Here is a 27,631-nt window from a genome sequence, read left to right as displayed (position 1 = left end):
GTACAGATTCTTTGCCACTTTTATTAGATTTATTCCTAGATATCTTATGGGTTGGGTGCAATTGTAAATGGGATCGACTCCTTAATTACTCTTTCTTCTGTCTTGCTGTTGGTGTATAGGAATGCCACTGATTTTTGTGCATTGATTTTATATCCTGCCACTTTACTGAATTCCTGTATAAGTTCTAGCGGTTTTGGGGTGGAGTCTTTTGGGTTTTCCACATACAGTATCATATTCTCTGCACAGAGTGAGAGTTTGACTTCTTCTTTGCCGATTTGGAAGATTTTTATTTCTTTTTGTTGTCTGCTGTGGCGAAGACTTCTATACTATGCTGAATAGCAGAGGTGATAGTGAACATCCCTGCTGTGTTCCTGACCTTAGGGGGAAAGCTCTGTTTTTCCACATTGAGAATGATATTTGCTGTGGGTTTTTCATAGATGGCTTTTATGATATTGAGGTATGTACCCTCTATCCCTATACTCTGAAGAGTTTTGATCAAGAAAGGATGCTGTCCTTTGTCAAATGCTTTTTCTGCATCTATTGAGAGGATCATATGGTTCTTGATCTTTCTTTTATTAATGTACCACATTGATTGATTTGCGGATGTTGAACCAACCTTGCAGCCCAGCGATAAATCCCACTTGGTTGTGGTGAATAATCCTTTTAATGTACTGTTGGATCCTATTGGCTGGTATTTTGGTGAGAATTTTGGCATCCACGTTCATCAAGGATATTGGTCTGTAATTCTCCTTTTTGATGGGGTCTTTGTCTAGTTTTGGGATCAAGGTAATGGTGGCCTCATAAAATGAGTTTGGAAGTTTTCCTTCCATTTCTAATTTTTGAGACAGTTTCAGAAGAATAGGTATTAATTCTTCTTTAAATGTTTGGTAGAAATCCCCTGGGAAGCCATCTGGCCCTGGGCTCTTGTTTGTTGGGAGATTTTTGATGACGGCTTCAATTTCCTTAGTGGTTATAGGTCTGTTCAGGTTTTCTATTTCTTCCTGGTTCAGTTTTGGTAATTGATACATCTCTAGGAATGCATCCAATTCTTCCAGATAATCTAATATGCTGGCATAGAGTAGCTCATAATATGTTCTTATAATATTTGTATTTCTTTGGTGTTGGTTGTGATCTCTCCTCTTTCATTCATGATTTTATTTATTTGGCTCCTTTCTCTTTTCTTTTTGATAAGTCTGGCCAGGGGTTTATCAATCTTGTTAATTCTTTCAAGAACCAGCTCCTAGTTTCGTTGATCTGTTCTGCTGTTCTTGTGGTTCCTATTTCATTGATTGCTGCTCTGATCTTTATTATTTCTCTTCCCCTGTTGGGTTTAGGCTTTATTTGCTGTTCTTTCTCCAGCTCCCTTAGGTATAGGGTTAGGTTGTGTATTTGAGACCTTTCTTGTTCCTTGAGAAAGGCTTGTATTGCTGTATACATTCCTCTTAGGACTGCCTTTCTGTATCCCAAAGATTTTGAACAGTTGTGTTTTCCTTTTCATTTGTTTCCATGAATGTTTTAATTCTTCTTTAATTTCCTGGTTGACCCATTCATTCCTTAGTAGGATGCTCTTTAGCGTCCATATATTTGAGTTCTTTCCGACTTTCCTCTTGTGATTGAGTTCTAGTTTCAAAACATTGTGGTCTGAAAATACGCAGGGAATGATCCCTTTTCTCAGCTTTTTATTTTCCAGCATTTGGTCTTCTATATCACTAATTCTCTCTTCTGCCTCACTTATCCTAGCAGCTAGAGCCTCCATTTTTTATTGCACCTCATTAATAACCTTTTTGATTTTGACTTGGTTAGATTTTAGTTCTCATATTTCTCCAGAAAGGGTTTCTCTAATATCTTCCATGCTTTTTTCAAGCCCATCTAGTATCTTTATAATCATCATTCTGAACTCTAGTTCTGACATCATACTAATGTCTGTATTGAGTAGGTCCCTGGCAGTTGGTACTGCCTCTTGTTGTTTGTTTTTTTTTGGGGGGGTGATTTTTTTCCATCTTGTCATTTTGTCCAGAGGAGAATAGATCAATGAGAGAAGAAAATGCTAACAGGGTAACAATGACCCCAGAAAAATATACACTACACAAATCAGAAGAGTCCTGAAACCAGGGGAAAAGAAAGAGAAAGAAAGAAGAAAGAAAGAAAAAAGAAAAAGATTTAAAAAAAAAGAATATGCTCAAATATGATCAGGCTGGTGAACAGATCAGTGCCACACACTAGATTTGGGGCATATTTTGGGCTGTTAGAAGAAACTGTGTCACAAAATTTTAAAGAAAAAATTATTCTGATTATGTAGAGATATTAAAAGCTTGATAACCAATTATATATGTACAAAAATAAGGGTAATTATGAAGGGATGGAATATGTCTGTAAAGATGAAAATTATAAAAGATTTTATAAAAGGGATTGATAAGATGAGAAGTTGGTTGAAAAAAGAAAGAAGAGAAATTAAAAAAATAATAATAAAAGAGGGAGAGAATGTGATCCGGCAGGAGACTAGAACAAAGCTTTACACTAGAAATTTAGGGTGTATATTGGTCTGTTAGAAGAAACCGTATCCCAAAATTTTGAAGAGAGAACTAACTATATGTATTCCAAAAATAAGGTTAACTACTATGAAGGGATAGAATATGACTCTAAAAATGAAAAATAAAAAAGATTTTTTATAAAAGGACTTCCCGAAAGTGGTCAATTATCTGTTCAGAGAGTTGCTGCTAGTCTTTTCTTTGATCTCCTGTTGAGTTCTTAGGTGCTCAGAATGGTTTGATCCCTATCTAGCTGAAATCCTGGGACCAGACGAAATTTAGGTCTCCTCCTCTGCCGCCATCTTGCTCCTCCTGGATTAGCATATCTTTTGAAATTAGTGTTATCTCATTTAAAATTCACTACAAAAAAACTGAGTATTTTCTCTGAAACTGAGTATGTTTTATATTTCTCACTAAAAACGAGGAAATTAAAATGCAAAATAATGTGGTAATGTATTCAAGGTAATATAGTTAAATATTGCCCTGTGATGTGAACCCAGGCCTCCAAATCTGACATCCAGTGCTCTTGATATTATTCCAGCTGCATATAATGTAGTTTCACCAGATTATTTCCTTTCACCTATGAGTACAAGCTAAGAACAATGTAAATATTTTAAAATTTCTTGTTAATAATCATCTAAATTTTATTGGTTATTATTCTGATTATGTAGAGATATTAAAAGCTTGATAACCACTTAACATCCTTTATATATTTAGAATGTGTCAGATATTTCTTGCTTTTGATTTCTGTTTTCTTCCCCTACTCTATAATGATTCCAGTGAATATTATAATATGTAAACTCTCAACCCTTCATTGATTCTATTATTTACAGTATAAATTTTTCTCCAAACAGGGAAACACAGTCCTTATCCTTAAAAATTAGTAGAGGAACTGAGAGTTAACATTTGTAATTCCACAGGTCAAATTAATAGATCTTACTTGACCTTGCTGTTGTCCAAGAAAAAAGTTATCCCTTATGGCTTCCCTGCCCAACAATATCCATTCAGTGTACATAAAACACTTAAGAACAATCATAATATTTTGTGATCCATCTTTAATTCTGACCAAACTAACTTGAGTGTTTTAATAACTCTCACTGCAACTTGAACATCTCTTTATTTCCCAAGCAGCTGCTGGTCTTTTTCATGCCATGTAATTTACTGAATGGATTCTTACCAAACAGATATTATAAGTACAAAGGTCCCAAGGATTGTGAGCCTCCTTTACTTAGAAATTAGGCGCAGTATTGATCTGAGGTCACTCTGGAGCAAATGTCATTGCTTGCAAGTACGAGTTGAATATTGCAATATTAATACATGTGTGGAAAGGATCTTAAAATCATCCAGATCACCCCACTTATATTATTTATGAAGAATCAAGGTACCAGTTGATTTAGTAAATTATCCTATCTTACATATCTAGGACAAGATTTGAATTCACATTTTCTGAATCTTAGGCTGCTGCTATTTCTGCTATGCCATTTTAAGTGAGAGTTGTAACATCCATTTTAATATCAGGTATGTGGGTGCAGAAACAAATCTAAAAGTTTCTGGAATGGATAAAGTCAGAACAGTGTGGGATTAAAGAAGGGGTACCCAAACTTCGGGGGGGAAGCCAATAAGTACTGGTAATTGCATGTGTAAATGGTTTAGTCTTAGTTCATTTAAAATATACTTATGGCAAAGTTTTGAGAAAGAAAAAAGCTTAGTTTAGTGGCAAGATGAAAGGAGTTTGTCATGAAACTTTAAGTATACATCCTCTCAGTTGGCTTTCAATGCAGTTTGTAAAGTCTCAGATCTCAGCGGGAACTAGTTTACCTGAGAAGTCTAGTTTTAACTTTTGAGGCATATAGTATTATCTAACTTCTCCTAGATTCACCATTATCATCTTCTGTCTCTATATAAACCTGTCTTCTCTTCATTCCAAGTGAACTCCTGAAACAGGAAGTGTTTTCTTCTTCAAACTGCTTTGGTGAAAATCTATAAAATCTAGTAGTTAAAAAATATCTGATTTCAGGCAGCATGTTACTATGTAAAATATACTTGGTCTATGTAAAATATACTTGGAAATGTATGAAACCTTCAGGCTCTAGCTACATCACATTCACCAACCTTTGAAAATGTTTGGTCTTGGTGGTGTGGAACAAGGGTTATTCATGTCTGCATAACTGAGATGAAGAACTGAAAATGAGAGGCTATTTCATTTTTATTCTGGACGATCTCCATTAAAAAATTGGAACATATTATGTTTCTCTATAGCCATTTCCTCTCCCCTTATATTCTATCCCTTTATCCTAACCACTGTAAGGAGATAATGCCCACATTCCTTTCCACTTTGTTTCCCACTAATCATCTATCATGATTCTCAAACGTTGTTCAATTCTTCGGTCATCATGATGTTTTTGAAAAAGGTTACCATTCCCTTTCCCTTCAAAACTTGTTGGAAGTTAGCTGTGAATTTTTTTTAGGTATTTTATAAACTGAGGAGTAAATCTTCAAATAGCTGAATTTTTGTTTCTTTCTATGAAGATTTGCATCTTCTAAGCAAATTTCTAAGTCATAAGAATTAATCTCCATTTGAATCAATTAAGATATCTGGAAAGACCATGGGGAAATATTTGACCACTGTGAGCAGGGAAGTGATAAAACAGGGAACTATCTGGTAGTGGGCTGCCACTAAATTATTTCATGCAGAAATAATCTCACTTTGAACTTGATCACTGTATTTTTTCCTAGTTCTCCTCCCATCTGGAAATGTCAGAGATCTTCCAGAAATCAGACTGACTGGCCTGGAATAATCAGTCAGTCATAACTGAATTCATACTACAGGGTCTCTCCAGTTCTTGGGAACTCCAGATCTTCTATTTCCTGTTTTTCTCCATAGCCTATGCAGCCATTGTACTGGATAACCTCCTTATTGTGCTCACCATCGTGTCAGAGCCACACCTTCACTCCCCCATGTTCTTTTTGCTGGGCAATCTCTGCTTCATTGACATGTCTCTGGCTTCATTCACCACCCCCAAAATGATTGCAGATTTCCTCAGTGTGCACAAAGCCATCTCTTTTGAAGGATGCATCACCCAGATATTTTTCTGGCATCTGTTAGGGGGTGCTGAGATTGTACTGCTGATATCTATATCTTTTGATAGGTAAGTGACTATATGTAAACCTCTATGTTACTTAACCATTACAAGCCGAAGAATGTGCATTGGGTTGGTAAAACTTTCCTGGATTGTTGGCATCTTCCATGCTCTGGGTCAGTTAGCATTTACTGTGAATCTGCCCTTCTGTGGACACAATGAAGTGAACAGCTTCTTTTGTGACCTCCCCTTGGTGATCAAACTCGCCTGTGTAGACACATACATTCTGGGAGTGTTCATGATCTCAACCAGTGGTATGATTGCCCTGGTGTGTTTCATCCTCTTGGTGATTTCCTACACTATCGTCCTGGTCATTGTTCGGCAATATTCCTCTGGTGGGTGCTCCAAGGCACTCTCCACTTGCAGTGCCCACTTCACTGTTGTGACCCTTTTCTTTAGCCCATGCATTTTCATCTATGTCTGGCCTTTTACAAAATTCCCAATAGACAAAGTGCTCTCAGTATTTTATACCATTTTCACTCCCCTCTTGAATTCCGTGATCTATACCCTTAGAAATAAAGATGTCAAGGATTCCATGAGAAAACTTAGTAGTCGTATCTTTAAGTCTAGGAAGACTGATCATACCCCTTGATTTCCTCATACAAAAATGAAATACTTGTTCTGCATTTATCCTCCTCATTCAGTTGGTCAACAAAGTGATGCTACTGCAAGAAACTGGTAAGTTCATGGAAGAACTATTTATATAATCAGTCTCAGCAGTCACTGAGTTCTGGTCATGTTAATTGTTCCTCATACAATATAATATTAACTACAGGGCACCATCAAACCTATACTCAGCATTTTACTGCACAGAGACCCGCTTTTTGGAATAGTCAACTTCTGTCAGATATAAACATTTATTTGAGTATTCCTTCTCGGACACATATGCATGTTTTAAGAGTAGATTTTCTCCTAGTCTCTTGTAATAGCCTCTAAGAAAAGTTGAAAGTGTGAAAGCACCAACACCTAGTATAGTACCCTGTACACTGAAGTTACAATGAGATTTTTTGTTGCTGACAAAGGTGCTGATGAACGGATTATTTTAGTTCGAAAGTCAGGAAAAAGTGGAAGGTTCTTGGTAAGTAAAAATATTTGGTATTTAATGTTTTTGTAACCCATCTGAGAATAAAAATGTACCTTATTTATATTCTGTCCCTAAGTTCCCTAGAGTGGATTTTACAATTTTAAAACAGTATAGTTAACTCCAGAAAATTCTTGTAGTCTTGTATATATTAAAGATTAATATGTGGTATACAGCAAATTCCATCCACACTCCCATTCTAGAAGATGAAATTAAGACCCAAGGACACAGCTTTTTCAGGGTCATGCTAATTAGAAGCAGGATCTAAGTCATTCACCTACAAATAGATATATATGTTTATTTTCTAAGCAGTAACAAGTTATTTTGGTGCTATAATATTTGTTGTATTGTTTTTATAATCAAAAGGTATTTTATAAATAGTAATGTCCTAAAGGATCTGAGCCATTTTCCCCCTGGTTAAACACAGTATTTGACTTAAGGGACCTATGAAATAGTGGTCTCTCAACATATTTGATATAGTTAGTAACTGGAGTTTTTAGAACATATAAATCATCTAGCAGTATCTATTTACTTTGCAGATGATAGAATTGAGAATCAGGGAATAAAGTAACTTTCCCAAGTTCATACGTCTATAGGATGATAGAGTCTATCCTAGAATGTGCCTGTCTTCTCTCTCTCTCTCTCTCATGTCCTCTCTCTCTGTCTCCCTCCCTCTCTCTTGCTATCTCTCTCTCTCAACTGAACAAGGGCTAGGTTATCTTCAAGAGCATTTGGTCATTGTCATTCTGAGAATTACACATAGAAGAAATGTTTAATGCATATAAGTGGACTAACTGTAACCACAAATAATTATCCAACTGCCTGCCATTGTCAAAATTTGCATAATATTGTAATATTGTAGAAGCTTGGGTTTAGAGAAAGACAGATGAATATATAGAGATGACCAAAGGGATAAATACTTTGTAAAGAGCTGAAAGAAAGATAAACCAGTCATTAGGGGAATGGATGAGCTGATAAATGGCAAAGCAGATGGACGGGGGATGGATGTATAGCAAGACAGACAAATACTTAAAATCATAAATAAGTGAATAAATATCTTACTATATTGACTCAATAGTCTGTGTATTGAATCTATACAACTGTAAGTTACAACTGTCACTTGGTTATTGGATTTAGTAAAGTCAAAATGGGAAACTCTTAAATGTGTTTCTTGTGATGAAGTACAACCAGTTCAGTTTAGTAATATGTTTAATGTTCACTTGAGAGATCTACCAATGAATTAACATTAGTAAAAAAAAATTATAACTTAAATACCTTTTATTTATGACTTTCTCACTATTATAAATCTATTCTCCCACCTTCTCAACTCTGTTGATTAGATCAAGTTTCCAAGTTGAGTCTTTCATATTTCATTTTGATCAGTAGTATATGGTTGGCTGATCAGGGTAAGGAATGTTACATATTTTTTGTTAGACTACATATTTTGTAGTATATATGCATCTTAACATATATGCATTTTAACATTCACATTACTAGAATTATAGCCATATAAATGTCATGAGTTTCATTACATGAAAATTTACATGTGCTTTAAAATAATACATTATATGTTACATTATATGTTTAAAAAAAAAGAAGATAGTAGGAAGGGAAAAATGAAGGGGGGGAATTGGAGGGGGAGAGGAACCATGAGAGACTATGGACTCTGAGAAATAAGCTGAGGGGTCTAGAGGGGAGGGCGTTGGGCTGATGGATTAGCCTGGTTGAAAAAATAATAAAATAATACATTGTATGTTAAAAAAGAAGAAGAAGAAGAAGATAATAGGAAGGGGAAAATGAAGGGGGGTAATCAGAGGGGGAGATGAACCGTGAGAGACTATGGACTCTGAGAAACAAACTGAGGGTTCTAGAGCAGAGGGGGTTGGGGGGATGGGCTAGCTTGGTGATGGGTATTAAAGAGGGCACATATTGAATGGAGCACTGAGTGTTATACGCAAACAATGAATCATGGAACACTATATCAAAAAAAAAAAAAAAAGATTCCAAGTATTAGGAAAACAATATCGGGAAATTAACCCCAGAGACAAAAACTAGAGTTTGGCATAAGAACCAACCTAAGAAACTTGAGTAAAGGACTCTCCCATTCTCCATTCTAAGCCCTCCACCTACAGGGTCCTCTCCCTCCTTGCCTCATGTTCTCTGCTGACAGTAAGTTATCTGAGCATGCTTTGTTACCTAATATTCTTATTACCATGAAAAAGAAGGCTTACACTGAGTCCCAACAGTTCACTGTAAAAGATAAACCTAGCAAACAATTTCAGGAAATAACCTAATTTTATGATGCCATCTCTTCACCTCGAAGAGTCATAAACCTAATTGAAATTGTGTGTAGTGCAGTTCAGTAGAGCAATTTTGTTCTTCTCTTTTTTATTCTTTAAGTAAGTAGATGCCGTGTTCTCTGTCTACCTCTTTTGAGCTTTTTTTACAGGTTGATCTTTAATTACAGTCTAATAAATGAAACCAGGAATAAATGTATATAGGGATATCAAAATACTTAATATAGTTCAGAAATTAAATGTACACATACAAAATAAAATTGAGATTTGTTTGAGACTGGATGAGCTACAGCAGTGAACCATCAGCCCCAAACAGGGTTCCTGGTACCAAAATCCCTTTAGATGTATTTCTCTCCCAGCAAAAAAAAAAAAAAAAAAAAAAAAAAAATTCATTGTTCCTGCTCAAAGAACTACTGTCCCCTGCTCATTTTAGGAGCCACAAGGATAATCAGGAACATGGCCTTTCATTTGATGATGCTGGTGATGTAGCTGGGGATTTGTGACACTTCATTATTAAAAACTTGACAAAAAGTGATTTGTTTCATATGCCATTTTTTTCTGGTCAGTTATCACTTTGTGCTCCCCCCCCACTTTTGTTCCAGAAAACCTACTTAGAAGATGATGTTACAGTTTGCATTTCAAAAAATTGTAATGGTTTTAGAACCAAGACATAGTACGATTTTATAACACCCCTCTTCAAGGTTTAACCTAAGCCCCACTTCTTCAGAGGAGGATTTTTCAATTCTTTTATTAACTTCTCTCTACTTTTTTCAGAGCTAATATTTCCTGCATTATTAATATTATACATTGCTTTAGATTGTTGCTTAACCATTTCTTAAGTCTGTGTCTTTTCCTCTTGTAATTTATAAGCATTTTAAAAACAAAAACTTTGCCCTTGCTTGTTTTTGTTGTTATTATTCATTTGCTTGTTAATTTGTTTTTAGTATCTACCATAGTATTTGACTCAGAGCACAGTTAGAAGCAGCAATTTGGTACAATTTTTAAAGTAATTATGTTTTTTCCCCCCTACTATCTTTTTTTTTTTAATGTATAATGTATTATTTGTTTCAGAGGTACGGGTCTGTGATTCAACAGTCTTACACAATTCACAGCGCTCACCATAGCACATACCCTCCCAATGTCTATCACCCAGCCACCCCATCCCTCCCACCCCCTACCACTCCAGCAACCCTGAGTTGTTTCCTGAGATTAAGAATTCCTCATATCAGTGAGATCATATGATACAGCACTGGTTGTTATACGCAAACAATGAATCATGGAACACTATATCAAAAACTAATGATGTAATGTATGGTGATTAACATAACATAGTAAAATAAAATTAAGAGAAAAGAGTAATTATGTTTTTCTAAATGTCCTTTTGTGTTTTCTTTGTTCCTATTCCACCATTCTTTGACTGTATCATAGTAATCATAGAAATGTTGAGGTAGAGAGAATTTCAGAGATAAGTAGTTGCCCCTATCAAATTCTGCCCCCGTCAAATTCTGCCATTAATTATGGGACCTTGTACAAACCTCTGATCTGATTAGATCTTCTATGAGGTCCTTTCAAGCACTATTATCATGTGTAGGACCTTTGATTGTCAATTCATTTCATCCTGTGGTAGTTCAAGTATAAAACGTCCTAAAAGTCAAGAGAAATTGAGGTCCGCATCTATAGGAAAAGGGACTCTGGTTTAATATCCTTTCAATAATCCTGGAAATCCAGGAAGGTGTGCATCCCATAAATTTTGGTATGTTGTGTTTTCATTTTCATATGTCTTGAGATATGTTCTAATATCTGGTTTTCTTTTTTTTATACAATGGTTGTTCAAAAGTATGCTAATTTACACATATTTGTGAATTTTTGTTTCCTTTTGGTATTGATTTCTAATTTCATTCCATTGTGGTTGGAAAAGATGGTTGGGATGATTTCAATCTTCTTAAATTTGTAATGACTTGTTTTGTGACCTAGCATGTGATCTCTTCTGGAGAGTGTTTCATGTACACTTGAGAAGAATGTATATTCTGGTTCTGTTGGGTGAAATGTTCTGTATATGTCCGTTAGGTCCATTTGGTCTATAGTGTTGTTCGCACCTGCTGTTTCCTTACTGATATTTAGTCTGGATCATCTGTCTATTATCATTTGGGGTATTGAAGTCTACTTTATTGTTTTGCTATCTATTTCTCCCTTCAGATCTGTCAATGTTAGCTTTATATATTTAGGTGTTCTCATGTGCATATATATTTCTAATTGTTATATCTTCCTGTTGAATTGACCTGTTAGCATTACATAATGACCTTCTTTGCTTTTGTGACAGTTAACTTAAAATCTATTTTTTCTTATATAAGTATATTCCTCCTCTGTTTTGGTTACCATTTGAATGAAATGTATTTTTCCATGCCTTCACTTTGAGCCTGTGTGTGTGTCCTTAAATCTAAAGCAGATACCTTATAGACAGCATATAGTTGGATCTTGCTTTTTATCCGTTCAGTGACCCTATGTCTTTTGTTTGGTGAGTTTAATCTACTTACATTTAAAATAATTATTTTTAGATAAGGACTTACTATTGCTCTTTTGTTCATTGTTTTCTGTTTTGTAGTTTCTTTTGTTCCTCTTCCTCTATTCATCTTCATTTTCGATGTGCTGCTTTTTTGTAATGGAGTATTTTGATTTTTTCTCTTTATCTTTTCTTGTATTGCTACAGATTTTATTCTTTGTGGTTACCGTGAGGCTTGCAAAAAACTTCTTGTTATGACAACAGTCTATTTTGGACTGATAACAACTTAATTTTAATTGCATACAAAAACTACACTTTTACCCCCCTGACACACACTTTGTAGTGTTGTTGTAACAATTTAAGCAGATAAAATAGCCTGTCTAAAGGCCTCAAAAGAATGGAATGTGGCACATGGGAGGAAGAGTAAAATTAGTGTTTAAAAAAAGGAATGCAAAATAGGGCTAAGGAGGCAAGCAAGATTCAAACAATTCACATCCTACTATACATTGTAATAATTTGTTATTGTATATTCCCTAACCACATTAGTATTTTTTCTGTGATACATAGAATGAAGCCTGTCACATTTTAAGCTTTTAGTAATAAATGTTTGAGAATAAATACATATATCCTCTTCATCAATAGTAAAATGAGCAATGTTAAAATCAGCATCAAATCAGAATATTTCACCCTTGGAGAGACAAGTGCTGAGCTATATATGCCTCACTGGGGATGTCTCTTCTATAAACCTTCCTGCTACCCTCCAGGTATTCTCTGTCACCTTTAATATAAATGTTTCCACCAACTTGCATGTCATCCCCCCCCAATGAAAATACACCAAGATGCCATTCAGAACTGACATCAATAAGCCAGTAAGATTATTTTGGGGTATGGAAGGAGAAGAGATTCTGGGACATAGCTTTAAGATGCAAGGTGATGGGAAAAGAAGAGAAGAGGTAAAAGGGAGCCCTACTTCCAGAAACTGCTGGGCTAACTGTTCCAAGTCACCTCACCTTATAACCTAAGATTCAGTGTTCTGGTTAAGTAAGCAAATTCAATATTATACAGGAAAGATTGTAAAGAGATAAGAAGAATGAGGATAACTTTTCTTCTGTAGCTCCAATGTAGTCTTCAAGTACAGACTATATGTTTAGTACCCTGTTATCCACTGTAGAAAAAATAAGTAAGACAAAACTTTTGTCAGATCATCTGAGAAGACTATAAAAATTTCTCACAACAGGAACTGGGTAAAAGCTGGCCCATTGCTTAGAGTCTGCTCTCAGTTACTCAGTGCTTCTTCATTCTTTCCAAGACTCTGGCGACTTTCTTCCTTTGAGTACAATCTCTTTCTACTACTGCTAACCTAACAACTTGTTCTCTGGAAATAGTAAACCACATGCAACTCCTGAGTTCACTAGGCATTTGTGTTTTTCTCATGTTTGCCCATGCTGTTCCTTCCCTGTGGCATACTTTGCCCCCAACTTTGCTTCCAAGTCGCAGATTCAGCACTGTTTTTGAGAAGGTTTCTCTGACTCTGCAGGCACATTTGGACATGCCTTTTCCTAAGTCTCTGTATTATCATATGCAAACTTATATCATGGCCATTACGACACTGTGTTGTGATTACTTTTCTTTGTATCAGATAGAATCTCTTTAAGGGTAGGGATAACGTCTTTGTTCCCAAAGCACAGAGCATAGTCCCTCAAACAAACACACCAACAAACCAAAAAAATCATTTCTGGCAGTATCTATACTGAGGGAGGAGATTAAGGTGGCACCTGTTTGACAAAGGCAGAAAATCCTACTTAAGATAATGTCATCTCTCTACTGACTAATACTGAACTATTTACCTATTTCAAGAAGAGGCCAGTTCTATCCTCCTATGATTAAAAATGCATTTGGAAGAGCTAAAGTAGCTCTTCAATGTAAAATGAAATGCAGGTGACCAGAAGCAGATTTCTAATGGAGTACAGTAAAAAGAAAATCAGGATGTAGGAGAAGAAAGGTATTTTAAAAAAAAGAAGAAGAAAAAGAAGTATAACTGACTTTTTAATATTCCAGTTTGGCTTAAATCCTCATATAAGAATAATTTGTAGGAGTATCACTGATCCAAGGAGATACAATGAATGCTGTGTTTGTTGAGAGTGAACCATCAAAAGTTAGGGACAGGAGCAAGATGGAGGAGGAGTAGGAGACCTGGGTTTCATCTGGTCTCAGGAATTCAGCTGAATAGGGATCAAACCATTCTGAACACCTACGAACTCAACAGGAGATTGAAGAGAAGAATAGCAACAACTCTCTGAACAGAAAAGCGACCACTTACTGGAAGGTAGGACGTGCGGAGAAGTGAATCCGAGGCGATATTCGGGAGGATAGACAGCGGGGGAGGGGGCCTCCGTCGGCCACTTCTGGCAAGTGCTAGAGCCGCGGAGCACAAACTCAGAACTTTTACAAGTCGGCTCTGCTGAGGGACATCACTCCCATGGCTAAGCGGGGGGTGGAACCCTCGCGGACAGTGTGGTCTCAGGACCTTCGGGGTCACAGAAACACCGGGGGTGCCTGAATGCAGCAGAGTTCCCAGGTACGGAACAAAGAAGACGACTGCAGAGACAGAGCCAAGGCACGGGCTCTCAGCTCGGGGTTGCCATAAACTGTGATCCGCGGCCCAGTCAGGCCACTGCTCCTCCAGTAGGGACCCAACAAGCAGCAGAGCCGGGGAGACTCCCCTAACTCCCCTGGGAGGAGCAGCGCAGGAGCGCACTACAGGGATCTGCTGGGTTTGGAGACTCCACACGGGGTCGGGTGCCAGAGATAGAAACACTCGGTCACAGGCCGGGTGAGCATGGAGTGTGGCCAGAGACCCGGGACACGGGATTGACTGCTTTTCTCTGGGGGGGGGGGGGGGAATGAGGAGCGGTGCCCCGAGTTCTCAGTCCTCTGGGCGGAGATTGGGAGGCCACCATTTTCACCCTGGTCCTCCAAAGCTGTACCGAGAGCTTGCAGGGAACAAAAGCACCTGAGAGCAAACCCGAGCAGATTGCTTAGCTTGGACGACAGGGGCGGGGCAATTCTGCCTCCTCAAAGACATTTGGGAACCACGGCAACAGGCCCCTCCCCCAGAAGATCAGCAAGAAGAGCCAGCCAAGACCAAGTTTACCGATCAAGGAGAACGGGAGAACTCCAGCACTAGGAGAATACTGCACATAGAATTCATGGCTTTTTATACCATGATTCATTAGTTTTTCAAAGTTAATTTTTTAACTGTTTTTTTCTTTTTTCGAATTTTTCTTTTTCCCTTTTTCAACCAACATCTTATCAATCCCTTTTTAAAAATTTTTTTTATTTTTCATTTTTAGAGTCATATTTTATCCCTTCATAGTAGTTACCATTTTTTTGGCATATATACATAAGTTGTTCTCTCTTTAAAATTTTGAGATACAGTTTCTTCTAACAGATCAAAACATACCCTAAATCACTAGTGTATGGCTTTGTTCTAGTCTCCTGCCTGATCACATTCTCTCCCTTTTTTTTTCTTTTCTTCTTTTTTTTTAATCTTCTTTCTTTTTTCAAACAACTTCTTATCTTATCAATTCCTTTTATAAAATCTTTTATACTTTTCATCTTTACAGTCATCTTCCATCCCTTCATTGTATCAACTCTTATTTGGTACATATATAAGTCTTTCTTCCTTTAAAATTTTAAAAGGCACTTTCTTCTAACAGACCAAAATACGCCCCAAATCTAGGGTGTGGCACTGATCTATACACTAGCCTGATCATATATGATCATATTCTGTTTTTTATGTTTTGTTCTGTTTTTCTTTGTTTTTGTCTTTTTTTTTTCCTCTTTCTTTTTTCTTTCTTTCCCTTTCTTTTCCCCTGGTTTAAGGTCTTTTCTGATTTGTATAGAATATATTTGCTCTCTATATATAGAATATAAAACCTGTTAACATTTTGTTCTCTCATTCCTCTATTCTCGTCTGGAAAAAATGACAATACGAAAGAAATCACCTCAGCAAAAAGAACAAGAGGTAGTATCGTCAGCCAGGGACTTACTCAATACAGACATTGGTACAATGTCGGACCTAGAATTCAGAATCATGACTTTAAAGATACTAGCTGGCTTGAAAAAAGCGTGGAAGTTATTAGAGAAACCCTTCCTGGAGAAATAAAAGAACTAAAATCTAACCAAGTCGAAATCAAAAAGGCTATTAATGAGGTACAATCAAAAATGGGAGCACTAACTGCTAGGATAATGAGTCAGAAGACAGAATCAGTGATATAGAAGGCCAAATGATGGAAAATAAAGAGGCTGAGAAAAAGAGAGAGAAACAACTACAGGATCACGAGGGCAGAATTCGAGAGATAAGTGATACGATAAGATGAAACAACATTAGAATAATTGGGATCCCAGAAGAAGAAGAAAGAGAGAGAGGGGCAGAAGGTATATTGGAGCAAATTATAGCAGAGAACTTCCCTAATGTGGGGAAGGAAACAGGCATCAAAATCCAGGAGGCACAGAAAACCCCTCTGAAAATCAATAAAAATAGGTCAACGCCCTGGAATCTAATAGTAAAACTTACGAGTCTCAGAGAAAAAGAGAAAATCCTGAAAGCAGCTTGGGAGAAAAGATATGTAACCTACAATGGTAGAAACATTAGATTGGCAACAGACCTATCCACAGAGACCTGGCAGGCCAGAAAGGACTGGCAAGATATCTTCAGAGCACTAAATGAGAAAAATATGCAGCCAAGAATACTCTATCCAGCTAGGCTGTCATTGAAAATAAAGGGAGAGATAAAAAGCTTCCAGGACAAACAAAAACTAAAGGAATTTCCAAACACGAAACCAGCCCTACAAGAAATCTTGAAAGGGGTCCTTTAAGAAAAGAGAGAGCCTAAAAGCAGCAAAGATCGGAAAGGAACACAGACAACATACAGTAACAGTCACCTTAGAGGCAATACAATGGCACTAAATTCATACCTTTCAATAGTTACGCTGAATGTAAATGGGCTCAATGCCCCAATCAAAAGACACAGGCTATCAGATTGGATTAAAAAACAAGACCCATCCATATGCTGTCTGCAAGAGACTCATTTTAGACCCAAAGACACCCCCAGATTGAAAGTGAGGGGGTGGAAAACCATTTACCATGCTAATGGACACCAAAAAAAAGCTGGGGTGGCAATCCTTATAGCAAATTAGATTTTAAAACAAAGACTGTAATAAGAGATGAGGAAGGACATTATATCCTACTTAAAGGGTCTATCCAACAAGATCTAACAATTGTAAATATTTATGCCCCTCACATGGGAGCAGCCAATTATATAAGGCAATTAAAACAAAAGCAAAGAAACACATTGACAACAATACAATAATAGTGGTGGACGTTAACACCCCCCTGACTGAAATGGACAGATCATCTAAGCAAAAGATCAACAAGGAAATAAAAACTTTAAATGAAACACTGGACCAAATGGACTTCACAGACATATTCAGAACATTCCATCCCAAAGCAACGGAATACACATTCTTCTGTAGTGCCCATGGAACATTCTCCAGAATTGATCACATCCGAGGTCACAAATCAGGTCTTAACCGGTACCAAAAGATTGGGATCATCCCCTGTATATTTTCAGACCACAGTTTTGAAACTAGAACTCAATCACAAGAAGAAAGTCAGAAAGAACTCAAATACACGGAGGCTAAAGAGTATCCTATTAAAGAATGAATGGGTCAACCAGGAAATTAAAGAAGAATTAAGAAAATTCATGGAAACCAATGAAAATGAAAACACAAATGTTCAAAACCTTTGGGATACAGCAAAGGAAGTCCTAAGAGGAAAGTATGTAGCAATAAAAGCCTTTCTCAAGAAACAAGAAAGGTCTCAAGTACACAACCTAACCCTGCACCTAAAGGAGCTAGAGAAAAACAGCAAATAAAGCCTAAATCCAGCAGAAGAGAAATAATAAAGATCAGAGTAGAAATCAATGAAATAGAAACCAAAAGAACAGTAGAACAGATCAACGAAACTAGGAGCTGGTTCTTTGAAAGAATTAACATGAATGATAAACCCTTGGCCAAATGTATCAAAAAGAAAAGAGAAATGACCTAAATCAACTAAATCATGAATGAAAGAGGAGTGATCACAACCAACACCAAAGAAATACAAACAATTATAAGAACATACTATGAGCAACTCTATGCCAGCAAATTAGATAACCTGGAAGAAATGGGTGCATTCCTAGAGATGTATCAACTACCAAAACTGAACCAGGAAGAAATAGAAAACCTGAACACACCTATAACACTAAGGAAATTGAAGCAGTCATCAAAAATCTCCCAATAAACAAAAGCCCCGGGCCAGATGGCTTCCCAGCGGAATTCTACCAAACATTTAAAGAAGAATTAATACCTATTTTCCTGAAACTGTTCCAAAAAATAGGAATGGAAGGAAAACTTCCAAACTCATTTTATGAGGCCAGCATTACCTTGATCCCAAAACCAGACAAAGACCCCATCAAAAAGGAGAAATACAGATCAATATCCTTGATGAACATGGATGCATAAATTCTCACCAATATACTAGCCAATAGGATCCAACAGTACATTAAAAGGATTATTCACCGTTACCAAGTGGGATTTATACCTGGGCTGCAAGGTTGGTTCAACATCTGCAAATCAATCAACGTGATACAATATATTAACAAACGAAAGAACAAGAATCATATGATCCTCTCAATAGATGCAGAAAAAGCATTTGACAAAGTACAGCATCCTTTTTTGATCAAAACTCTTCAGAGTATAGGGATAGAGAGTACATACCTCAATATCATAAAAGCCATCTATGAAAAACCTAGAGCGAATATCATTCTCAATGGGGAAAAACTGAGAGCTTTTCCCCTAAGGTCAGGAATGCGGCAGGGATATCCACTATCACCACTGCTATTCAACATAGTATTAGAAGTCCTAGCCACAGCAATCGGACAACAAAAAGAAATCAAAGGCATCCAAATCGGCAAAGAGGAAGTCAAACTCTCCCTCTTTACAGATGATATGATACTGTATGTGGAAAACCCAAAAGACTCCACCCCAAACTGCTAGAAGTCATACAGGAATTCAGTAAAATAGCAGGATATAAAATCAATGCACAGAAATCAGTGGCATTCCTATACACCAACAACAAGACAGAAGAGAGACAAATCAAGGAGTCGATCCCATTTACAATTGCACCCAAAACCATAAGATACCTAGGAATACATCTAACCAAAGAGGCAAAGAATTGGTACCCAGAAAACTATAAAATACTAATGAAAGAAATTGAAGAAGACACAAAGAAGTGGAAAAACGTTCCATGCTCATGGATTGGAAGAACAAACATTGCAAAGATGTCCATGCTACCTAGAGCAGTCTACACATTCAATGCAATCCCCATCAAAATACCATCCACTTTTCTCAAAGAAATGGAACAAAGAATCCTAAAATTTGTATGGAACCAGAAAAGACCCCGAATAGCCAGAGGAATCTTGAAAAAGAAAAGCAAAGCTGGCGGCATCACAATTCCGGACTTCCAGCTCTATTACAAAGCTGTCATCATCAAGACAGTACGGTACTGGCACAAAAACAGACACATCGATCAATGGAACAGAATCGAGAGCCCAGAAATGGACCCTCAACTCTGGTCAACTCATCTTGAAAAAGCAGGAAAGAATGTCCAATGGAAAAAAGACAGTCTCTTCAACAAACGGTGTTGGGAAAATTGGACAGCCACATGCAGAAGAATGAAACTGGACCATTTCCTTACACCACACTCAAAAATAGACTCTAAATGGTTGAAAGACCTAAACCTGAGACAGGAGTCCATCAAAATCTTAAAGGAGAACACAGGTAGCAAAATCTTTGACCTCAGCCGCAGCAACTCCTTCTTAGAAACAGCGAAAAGGCCAGGGCAGCAAGGGCAAAAATGAACTATTGGGATTTCATCAAGATAAAAAGCTTTTGCACAGCAAAAGAAACAGTCCACAAAACCAAAAGACAACCGACAGAATGGGAGCAAATATTTGCAAATGACATATCGGGTAAAGGGCTAGTATCGAAAATCTATAAAGAACTTACCAAACTCAACACCCAAAGAACAAATCATCCAATCAAGAAATGGGCAGAAGACGTGAACATTTTTCCAAAGAAGACATCCAAATGGCCTACAGACACATGAAAAAGTGCTCAACGTCGCTCAGCATCAAGGAAATCCAAATCAAAACCTCAATGAGATACCACCTCACACCAGTCAGAATGGCTAAAATTAACATGTTAGGAAACGACAGATGTTGGCGGGGATGTGGAGAAAGGGGAACCCTCCTATACTGTTGGTGGGAATGCAAGCTGGTGCAGCCACTCTGGAAAACAGTATGGAGGTTCCTCAAACAGTTGAAAATAGAGCTACCATACGATCCAGCAATTGCACTACTGGGTATTTACCACAAAGATACAAATGTGGGGCTCTGAAGGGGTACGCGCACTGCAATGTTTACAGCAGCAATGTCCACAATAGCCAAACTGTGAAAAGAGCCAGGATGTGCATTGACAGATGAATGGATAAAGAAGATGTGGTATATATACACAATGGAATATTATGCAGCCATAAAAGGAATGAGATCTTGCCATTTGCAATGACGTGGATGGAACTGGAGGGTGTTATGCTGAGTGAAATAAGTCAATCAGAGAAAGACATGTATCATATGACCTCCCTGATATGAGGAATTCTTAATCTCAGGAAACAAACTGAGGGTTACTGGAGTGGTGGGGGTGGGAGGGATGGGGTGGCTGGGTGATAGACACTGGGGAGGGTATGTGCTATGGTGAGTGCTGTGAATTGTGCAAGACTGTTGAATCACAGATCAGTACCTCTGAAACAAATAATGCAATATATGTTAAAAAAAAAAAAAAAGAAGAAGAAGAAGATAGCAGGAGGGGAAGAATGAAAGGGAATAAGTCGGAGGGGGAGATGAACCATGAGAGACGATGGACTCTGAAAAACAAACTGAGGGTTCTAGAGGGGAGGGGGTGGGGGGATGGGTTAGCCTGGTGATGGGTATTAAAGAGGGCACACTCTGCGTGGAGCACTGGGTGTTATGCACAAACAATGAATCATGGAACACTACATTAAAAACTAATGATATAATGTATGGTGATTAACATAACAATAAAAAAAATTTAATAAAAAGCTAGAGACAAAAGTAGATTGTATCAAGGTGAGCGTTAGAGCTGGAAGGAAAGCGATAGATGTGGTGACGGAAAAGACATAATATACATCTTAATTTCTTTATTAAGGATCAGAAACTGCTGGGGTAATATGCATGAGTGGAGTGTACTAGTGTGCAAGACAAAACAGATGAGATCTCTGGTATTAGCCCAATCTAAAAACTCATCTTCAGCTTAGAATTCTGGCCTAATGTTGGCAGGTTTGTTTTTGTTTCATTTTTTAAGAAAATCTATCAAGCTGTATTTTCTTATGAAATCTCCCATTATCTAATTTTATTAAATTAGTTGATTTCTTAAAAACTTTTGAGGAAAGACAAAACATGTTGCGAATGCAGTCTGTTGACTTGCAAACTCTGCTAAAAGAATGATGAGAAAACCAGGATAGAAGTTGCCCCAAACTTGCCCAAACCAGAAGCCTAGTAAGTGGTATAGAGCTGAGTTCAGATTAGACAACCAGGTTTCACTAGTGATATTCACAGACCCCACTCCAAGAGTTCTTATTCTTGTGTGTACCACAGACCCCTCTGAGCATCAGCGAAGCTCACAGCCTCCTCATCAGAATATTGCAAACACACAAACTAAATACATAGGAGCATAAGGAAAACCAGTTACATTGAATTATAGTTATCATGTGCTATGTAGAGAGTTTGGGGTTTAACTGATTCCCCAGGAATGGGCTTTACCACATAAACGCCCAGGTAGAAATTAGATATTTATCCTACAGCTTCAGGGATATCTTAGCCAGATGAAATGTCTGACTTGATGCTATAACTGCATGGTTACAATTTCAGTAGTTTCTTAAACAATATTTCTACCAAGTCTCTAAATAAACTCTTCCCTTATATTTTCATAAATGTGGACAAAATCTTTCTGCCTGTAGTTGTAACTTTATTAATGTGCTAAATATAAAATTGAAACAAAGATGATAATTTTTACTGAAGAATGGAATTGAGACAAAAGGACATTTTTACCTTAAATTTTTCTCATTTGTCTGATTGACCCTGAGGCAAGAAGGAAGAGTTTATGATTTGGTTTAAAATGAACTAGTAATTTAAACTAGAATATGGTTTTATACCTAACTCCAACACTACATTTCTTCATAAACTTCTTCCACATTATTTAATTTCATATATTAAATATTTGGCTTGGAGATTGTGTTGAAGCCTGTTGAAACCTTAAAAATCCAGAATAAATGTAAGAAGCTATTAATACCAGTAATGCCAAACTGTCTAAATCCACCATAACAGATTGTTTCCTAAACTATTTTCACATACTTTGTCAGTTCAAAGAGATACAGCCTATCAGTATATTGTTATTCATAAAAATCACAAAGTATCTGGCAATCTAATCTAATTTTTTTCCAACTACCTGCCATGTTAGCAATGGAAAAATGGAAACTGTTCTTTTGTTTTTCTGCCATATGTCTTAAGAAGCCACAAAGAGACATCCTAAAACTAGAATATCAAATTGTGTGAGCTACTGGTTTCACCTGAATGCAGTTATTCTTTCAAGTGTAAAGGCATACTACTCACAAATAAGATGCATTTTCAGTCTGAGTCTGTGCATTGTTAGTCTATTCTGTCTACTTTCCATAAAATAGTCACAACAAACAGTATTTTTATTATCTTCACAATAGAAATGAAAAAGGCTAGAGAGATAAAGTGAATATCCTAGGATAACACAACTAGGAAATGACAGATCCAAAATTTAATTCTGAGATCTACGTATTTTTAGAGAAATGAACTTTGCCCCTTACAGTGATTCAGTCTTGAACCAGCTCTATGAATTCTCTGCATCTTAGGTTCTTCATCAGCTGTTAGGGAAATGATTTGGTCAGCTGATTTCCAAAGACCATCTTGTAATAAAAATTATCTTTAACACAATCAGTAATAAACCAGAAGAGAGAGAACTGTGCTATATGTTTTTTAAATTAGTTTCATCTTTTCTTCCTATAGCCTACATTATATTGAAAAGGAGAAACAAAACTCATACTAAGACTAATAATATTTTGGAATATTTTATTTTGGAAATGACAAACTTGTCATGAATTAAGTAGTTTTCCAAACATTTAGTCTGGATATTAAATGAATTCATCATATCTCTGATATTCAGCCAGTTTTTAAAAGTTAATCAGACTTGAGTGGTTTACTTTCTACAGTTTAAACTTCACAAATGGCCACTTAATCAGTTATTTCCTATATTAAATATCAAGTGTGGTAGTGATGTGTACACTTCTTAACAAACCATATTGTTAAATTTCAGATCCTCCAAACTGTTCTGTTTTGTTCAAAGTTGACTCAGAACTCGAAACAGTTGGATGTAATAGATCAGAATTGTTCAGCTTTATTCCAAAGAATCTCTTCACAATATGAATTTCCCCACAAAAATATTCCCAATGCTATGAAAAAAAACCTCACTATACCCAACACCCTTAAAGTTCTGCAAGTGGACACCATCAGAGTACCACAGGGCTGCCACTGAGTGGGAATACTCTGGGTTAGAAGATAAGAGAACAGTATTTTATCTCAGGCTTCTCTAAATTGATTAAGTTGATAGGATTCAGGGATATATGAAGCCCTGAATTTGTGTTTTGATGATATGTGCATTTTTCTATGAAAATAACCTATAGATTTCAACAGATTTTCAAATGTATCTATAATCTCAAAAGGCTTGCAAACATCTCACTAAATTTTAGGCAAGATATTTCACATCTCTCAACCCCGGCTTCTTCTTTTTGTGAGTTTAGACTACAGGACTTGAAGATTCTAAGTTTAATTTTCCATTGCTATAAGGACTAAACTGATAATGTAAATCTCAGACAGGAGATTCATTGCACTGGGCATCTTGGGGTAGTTTTCCCAAGATTCAAGTTTTGATTATTTAGGTTCTTTTTCACAGCTGTCTTCACTTCCTGATTTCTCAAGGTGTAGATAAGTGGATTCAGAAAGGGGGTGAAGATGGTATAGAAAACAGACAGAACTTTGTCTACCAGGAAGTTGGTGAAAGGCCACACATAGATAAAGATACAGGGCCCAAAGAACATTAACACAACTATGAAATGTGCAGTGCAGGTAGAAAAAGCCTTAGATGTTCCTGTGGAGGAGTGGTCCTTGATTGTGACAAGAACAATGATATAGGAGGTGAGCAAAAGCAGAAAACTTCCAAGAGCAATCACACCACTGGTAGAGATCATGAAGATTCCAAGAACATATATATCTATACAAGCAAGCTGGATGACCAAAGGAAGGTCACAGAAGAAACTGTCTACAACATTGGGACCACAGAAGGGTAAATAGAGGGTAAAAGCTAACTGGCTCGTTGTATGCAGGAAGCCCACTGTCCAAGAGGTTACCACAAGCCCAAGACACATTCTTTGGCTCATAATTGTTGAATAATGGAGAGGTTTGCATATGGCAATGTACCTGTCAAAAGACATGGAGATCAGCAGCACAATCTCAGTCCCAGTGAAGAGGTGCAAAAAGAAGATCTGAGAAATGCAGCCTTCAAAGGAGATGGTCTTACGCTCAGCAAAGAAGTCCATGATCATCTTTGGAGTGGCAAAGGAGGACAGGCACATGTCAATGAGAGACAGGTTGCTGAGGAGGAAATACATGGGGGAGTGAAGGTGTGGGGTGGATAGAACTGTGAGCAAAATCAGGCCATTGCCAAACATAGTTATCAAATAGAAAACAGAAAAGATCACAAAGAAAAAAGTCTGGAGCTCAGGAGAATCAGTAAGTCCAAGTAACACAAATTCAGACACTCTAGAATGGTTGAACCCCTCCATTGATCTGCACTGCTCTGTAATGACAAAATAAGACAAAATGACATAGCTAGAAAATGTGACACTTTTATAATTATGTATGAAGGAGTTATGATATCAATTAATAATTCACCAGAACATTGATTACCTAAAAGCCAACTATAACTATCTCAGTAAATATTTTTCCTTTTGGAACAAACTTAATAGTTGCTATCAGATAGCACTTCAGATGGACAACTTCTTGGTTTTGACCAACATCTCAGTACATTTTGGGTTATACTTATCATATACCCACACAATAATATTCCCATTCTGAATACTGACTAAAGGAGTTACATAATCCATGTTTATAGAGTAAGATTACACTAAGTTAGTGTGCTCTACTTAATAAGTCAGGTATATAAAAGTTTAAATGAGGGTTGAAATCTCCAAACTTTCTGTTAAACAACAACAATAAAAATATAATTATGTCAAATCCATTATTGTTGAATGCTGGATGTAACTAATAGTTTAACATAACAATTTCAGAAGGCCCATTAAATATCCTATGAGGGTAATAAAGGATTATTTTAGTGGTCTAAAAGCTACAGAAAAATCCAGTTCCATTATTACTTAACTTGCAAATTTTCAAATTGTTTTGTCACTATTGATAAGTATTTTTAATATGTAATGTATAAATAATTTCTTAATTCCATAAAATTATTGATAACTAAAAGGTCTACCTGAAACATATGAGTTATTCTCGACTTTATTTTATGATCTCAAACATTTAAAAAAGAGAGAATATCCCTCCTTTACATCTTATGATATTCCAACAAAGCTATTTTTTTAGACTAAGAAAAAAGTAGATTCTAGGACTGAGCCAGGAAATATACAAGATGAGTGTTGGGCATCTTTGTAATACCAGAATATAAGATGCTCAAGACAAAACAAACAAAAAGCCCACTTAGGTGGTAGTATTTCATAGTGACACAGGAGCCACTGGGGGAAGAAAACGACACTATAAGGACTCAGATTCATTTTTGAAAATTGAGTTTTTTATTTGCAGCACATCGGAAGTGCTACAAATACCTTCTATGATGTTTTTCATTTAAGCAACCTCCTGTTTTCCCATTACAGAAAAATTTGGCTTCATCCTCATTTATTTGCACATACTCAAATTATTCTGTCAATATTTTTTTAAAGATTTTTTATCTATTTGACAGACACAGCGAGAGAGGGAATACAAGCAGGGGGAGTGGGAGAGGGAGAAGCAGGCTTCCCGCTGAGCAGGGAGCCCAATGTGGGGCTCGATCCCAGAACCCTGGGATCATGACCTGAGCCAAAGGCAGACGCTTAACGACTGAGCCACCAAGGCACCGCTGTTCTGTCAATATTGATAAATATTTGTAAAATTTATCAGAGAACAATATTCCAGAAATATGACAACTGAACTGTGGCAAAGTAGTTAAAAGGGATAAGTAGTAAAAGAGGTAAGTAGTAAAAGGGGTAACCTGCTGTGTGACCTTGATCATACCTGAGTAGCCTCTGTAAGATTTGACATCTTTACCTGAGAGAATTAAATTAGATAGCCTGTATAAAGCATATCTCCTGGACAACATTCAAGAACTTTCTAGGTTTCAAAATCCAGATTTAAGAATACTGCTCAGAAATAATCAGCTTGTTTTATTTCATTAATAATAATAATAATAATTTCAGTAAAAATATTAAAATCTAGTTTTAATTCAGGAATTTAGAAAAAAGATATGTGCTTATAAAATCATCTCATCTTTTTGAAATTAAATTACTTCTTTCCAAATGAAAATTATAAGTACCTTGATGTATTAAAAATCTCAGCCTCACTCATTTGAATATTTGTTCTATTTTCCTAACTTAATAATGTAATTAGTAATGAGAATGAAAACTATTATACCTAATATATATATATATAATATACCTAATACACACACACACACACACACACACACATATATGTATATATAATGAATATATTGTATATTCATTATAAGTGAATAAACAGTTGCCAGGTTTTTTCTCCTTTCATTTCCCTAAGGGTATCTCTAATACCTATTTAATGAAATCATCCTTCTTTATGACTTCAAGTTATATATATTTTTTCTTTACTACCCTTTCATTATATTGCTTATGGAATTATTAAATGACTTGTTTTGCCACCTGATGAACACAAACCATGACTGCTTCTCAAGATCCTTAATATTATTTCCAGCTTTTAACCTACCAGCTATACATCAGGAATCAAAAACACTACATCCTTCAAGATTCAGAAGCCTACTGAAACCACCACGGTCCTTAGTAAGCATCAGAAGCCAGGAGTATGGATATATCTTTTTCCCAGTCCTGGTATAAAAGCCTCTAGAAAGCAGCAACATTTAGGAGCTGAGGGATTGGATACTCCTCTCTACTTGCAGTGGGAGTTATTACAATGTTGAGCTGACTTTTCCCAAAGTTGCAAGGATTGTGGAGTGTGTCTTTGCTATTTAAAGTGAGGATACACACTCATGATGAAGCAGTGTTCATTAGAGTGTGTCTTTGCTATTTATTTTTTCTTTAAATTTTTTATTGTTATGTTAATCACCATACATTACAACATTAGTTTTTGATGTAGTATTCCATAATTCATTGTTTGTGCATAACACTCAGTGCTCCACACAGAACGTGCCCTCCTTAATACCCATCACCAGGCTAACACATCCCCCCACCCCCCTCCCCTCTAGAACCCTCAGTTTGTTTTTCAGAGTCCATTGTCTCTCATGGTTGGTCTCCCCCTCTGATTTATTCCCCTTCATTCTTCTCCTCCTGCTATCTTCTTCTTGTTTTTTTCTTAACATATATTGCATTATTTGTTTCAGAGGTACTGATCTGTGATTCAACAGTCTTGCACAATTCACAGCACTCACAATAGCACATACCCTCCCCAATGTCTATCACCCAGCCACCCCATCCCTCCCATCGCCCCACCACTCCAGCAACCCTCAGTTTGTTTCCTGAGATTAAGAATTCCTCATATCAGGAAGGTCATATGATACATAGCTTTCTCTGATTGA

At 36.7% G+C, this 27,631-nt stretch overlaps 2 protein-coding genes across 2 annotated transcripts; one reads left to right on the top strand and one right to left on the bottom strand.

Annotated features, from left to right (window-relative positions):
- Positions 1-5,312: 5,312 nt before the first annotated feature.
- LOC113909232 (olfactory receptor 4K3) lies at positions 5,313-6,260 on the top strand (the record flags this gene model as incomplete). The annotated part of the gene is given in 1 exon segment (XM_027570335.2): positions 5,313-6,260. A coding segment is annotated over 1 exon segment (948 nt), but the record flags the coding sequence as incomplete, so codon positions are not given.
- A 17,370-nt stretch (positions 6,261-23,630) lies between these two features.
- LOC113909233 (olfactory receptor 4K2-like) lies at positions 23,631-24,590 on the bottom strand. Its single transcript, XM_027570336.1, has one exon. The coding sequence runs from the start codon at positions 24,588-24,590 to the stop codon at positions 23,631-23,633; it is 960 nt and encodes a 319-aa protein (XP_027426137.1).
- Between the last annotated feature and the right edge of the window lie 3,041 nt (positions 24,591-27,631).

The sequence above is a fragment of the Zalophus californianus genome, chromosome 6 (genome assembly GCF_009762305.2).
Source record: "Zalophus californianus isolate mZalCal1 chromosome 6, mZalCal1.pri.v2, whole genome shotgun sequence".
Classification (NCBI taxonomy): domain Eukaryota; kingdom Metazoa; phylum Chordata; class Mammalia; order Carnivora; family Otariidae; genus Zalophus; species Zalophus californianus.
Note: the sequence above shows the minus strand (reverse complement) of the source record. Positions and strands in the feature narration are given on the sequence as shown.

Bases quoted from the DNA above. Each gene is read 5' to 3' on its own strand.
- LOC113909233 (XM_027570336.1), bottom strand. From the start codon at position 24,590: ATGGAGGGGTTCAACCATTCTAGAGTGTCTGAATTTGTGTTACTTGGA.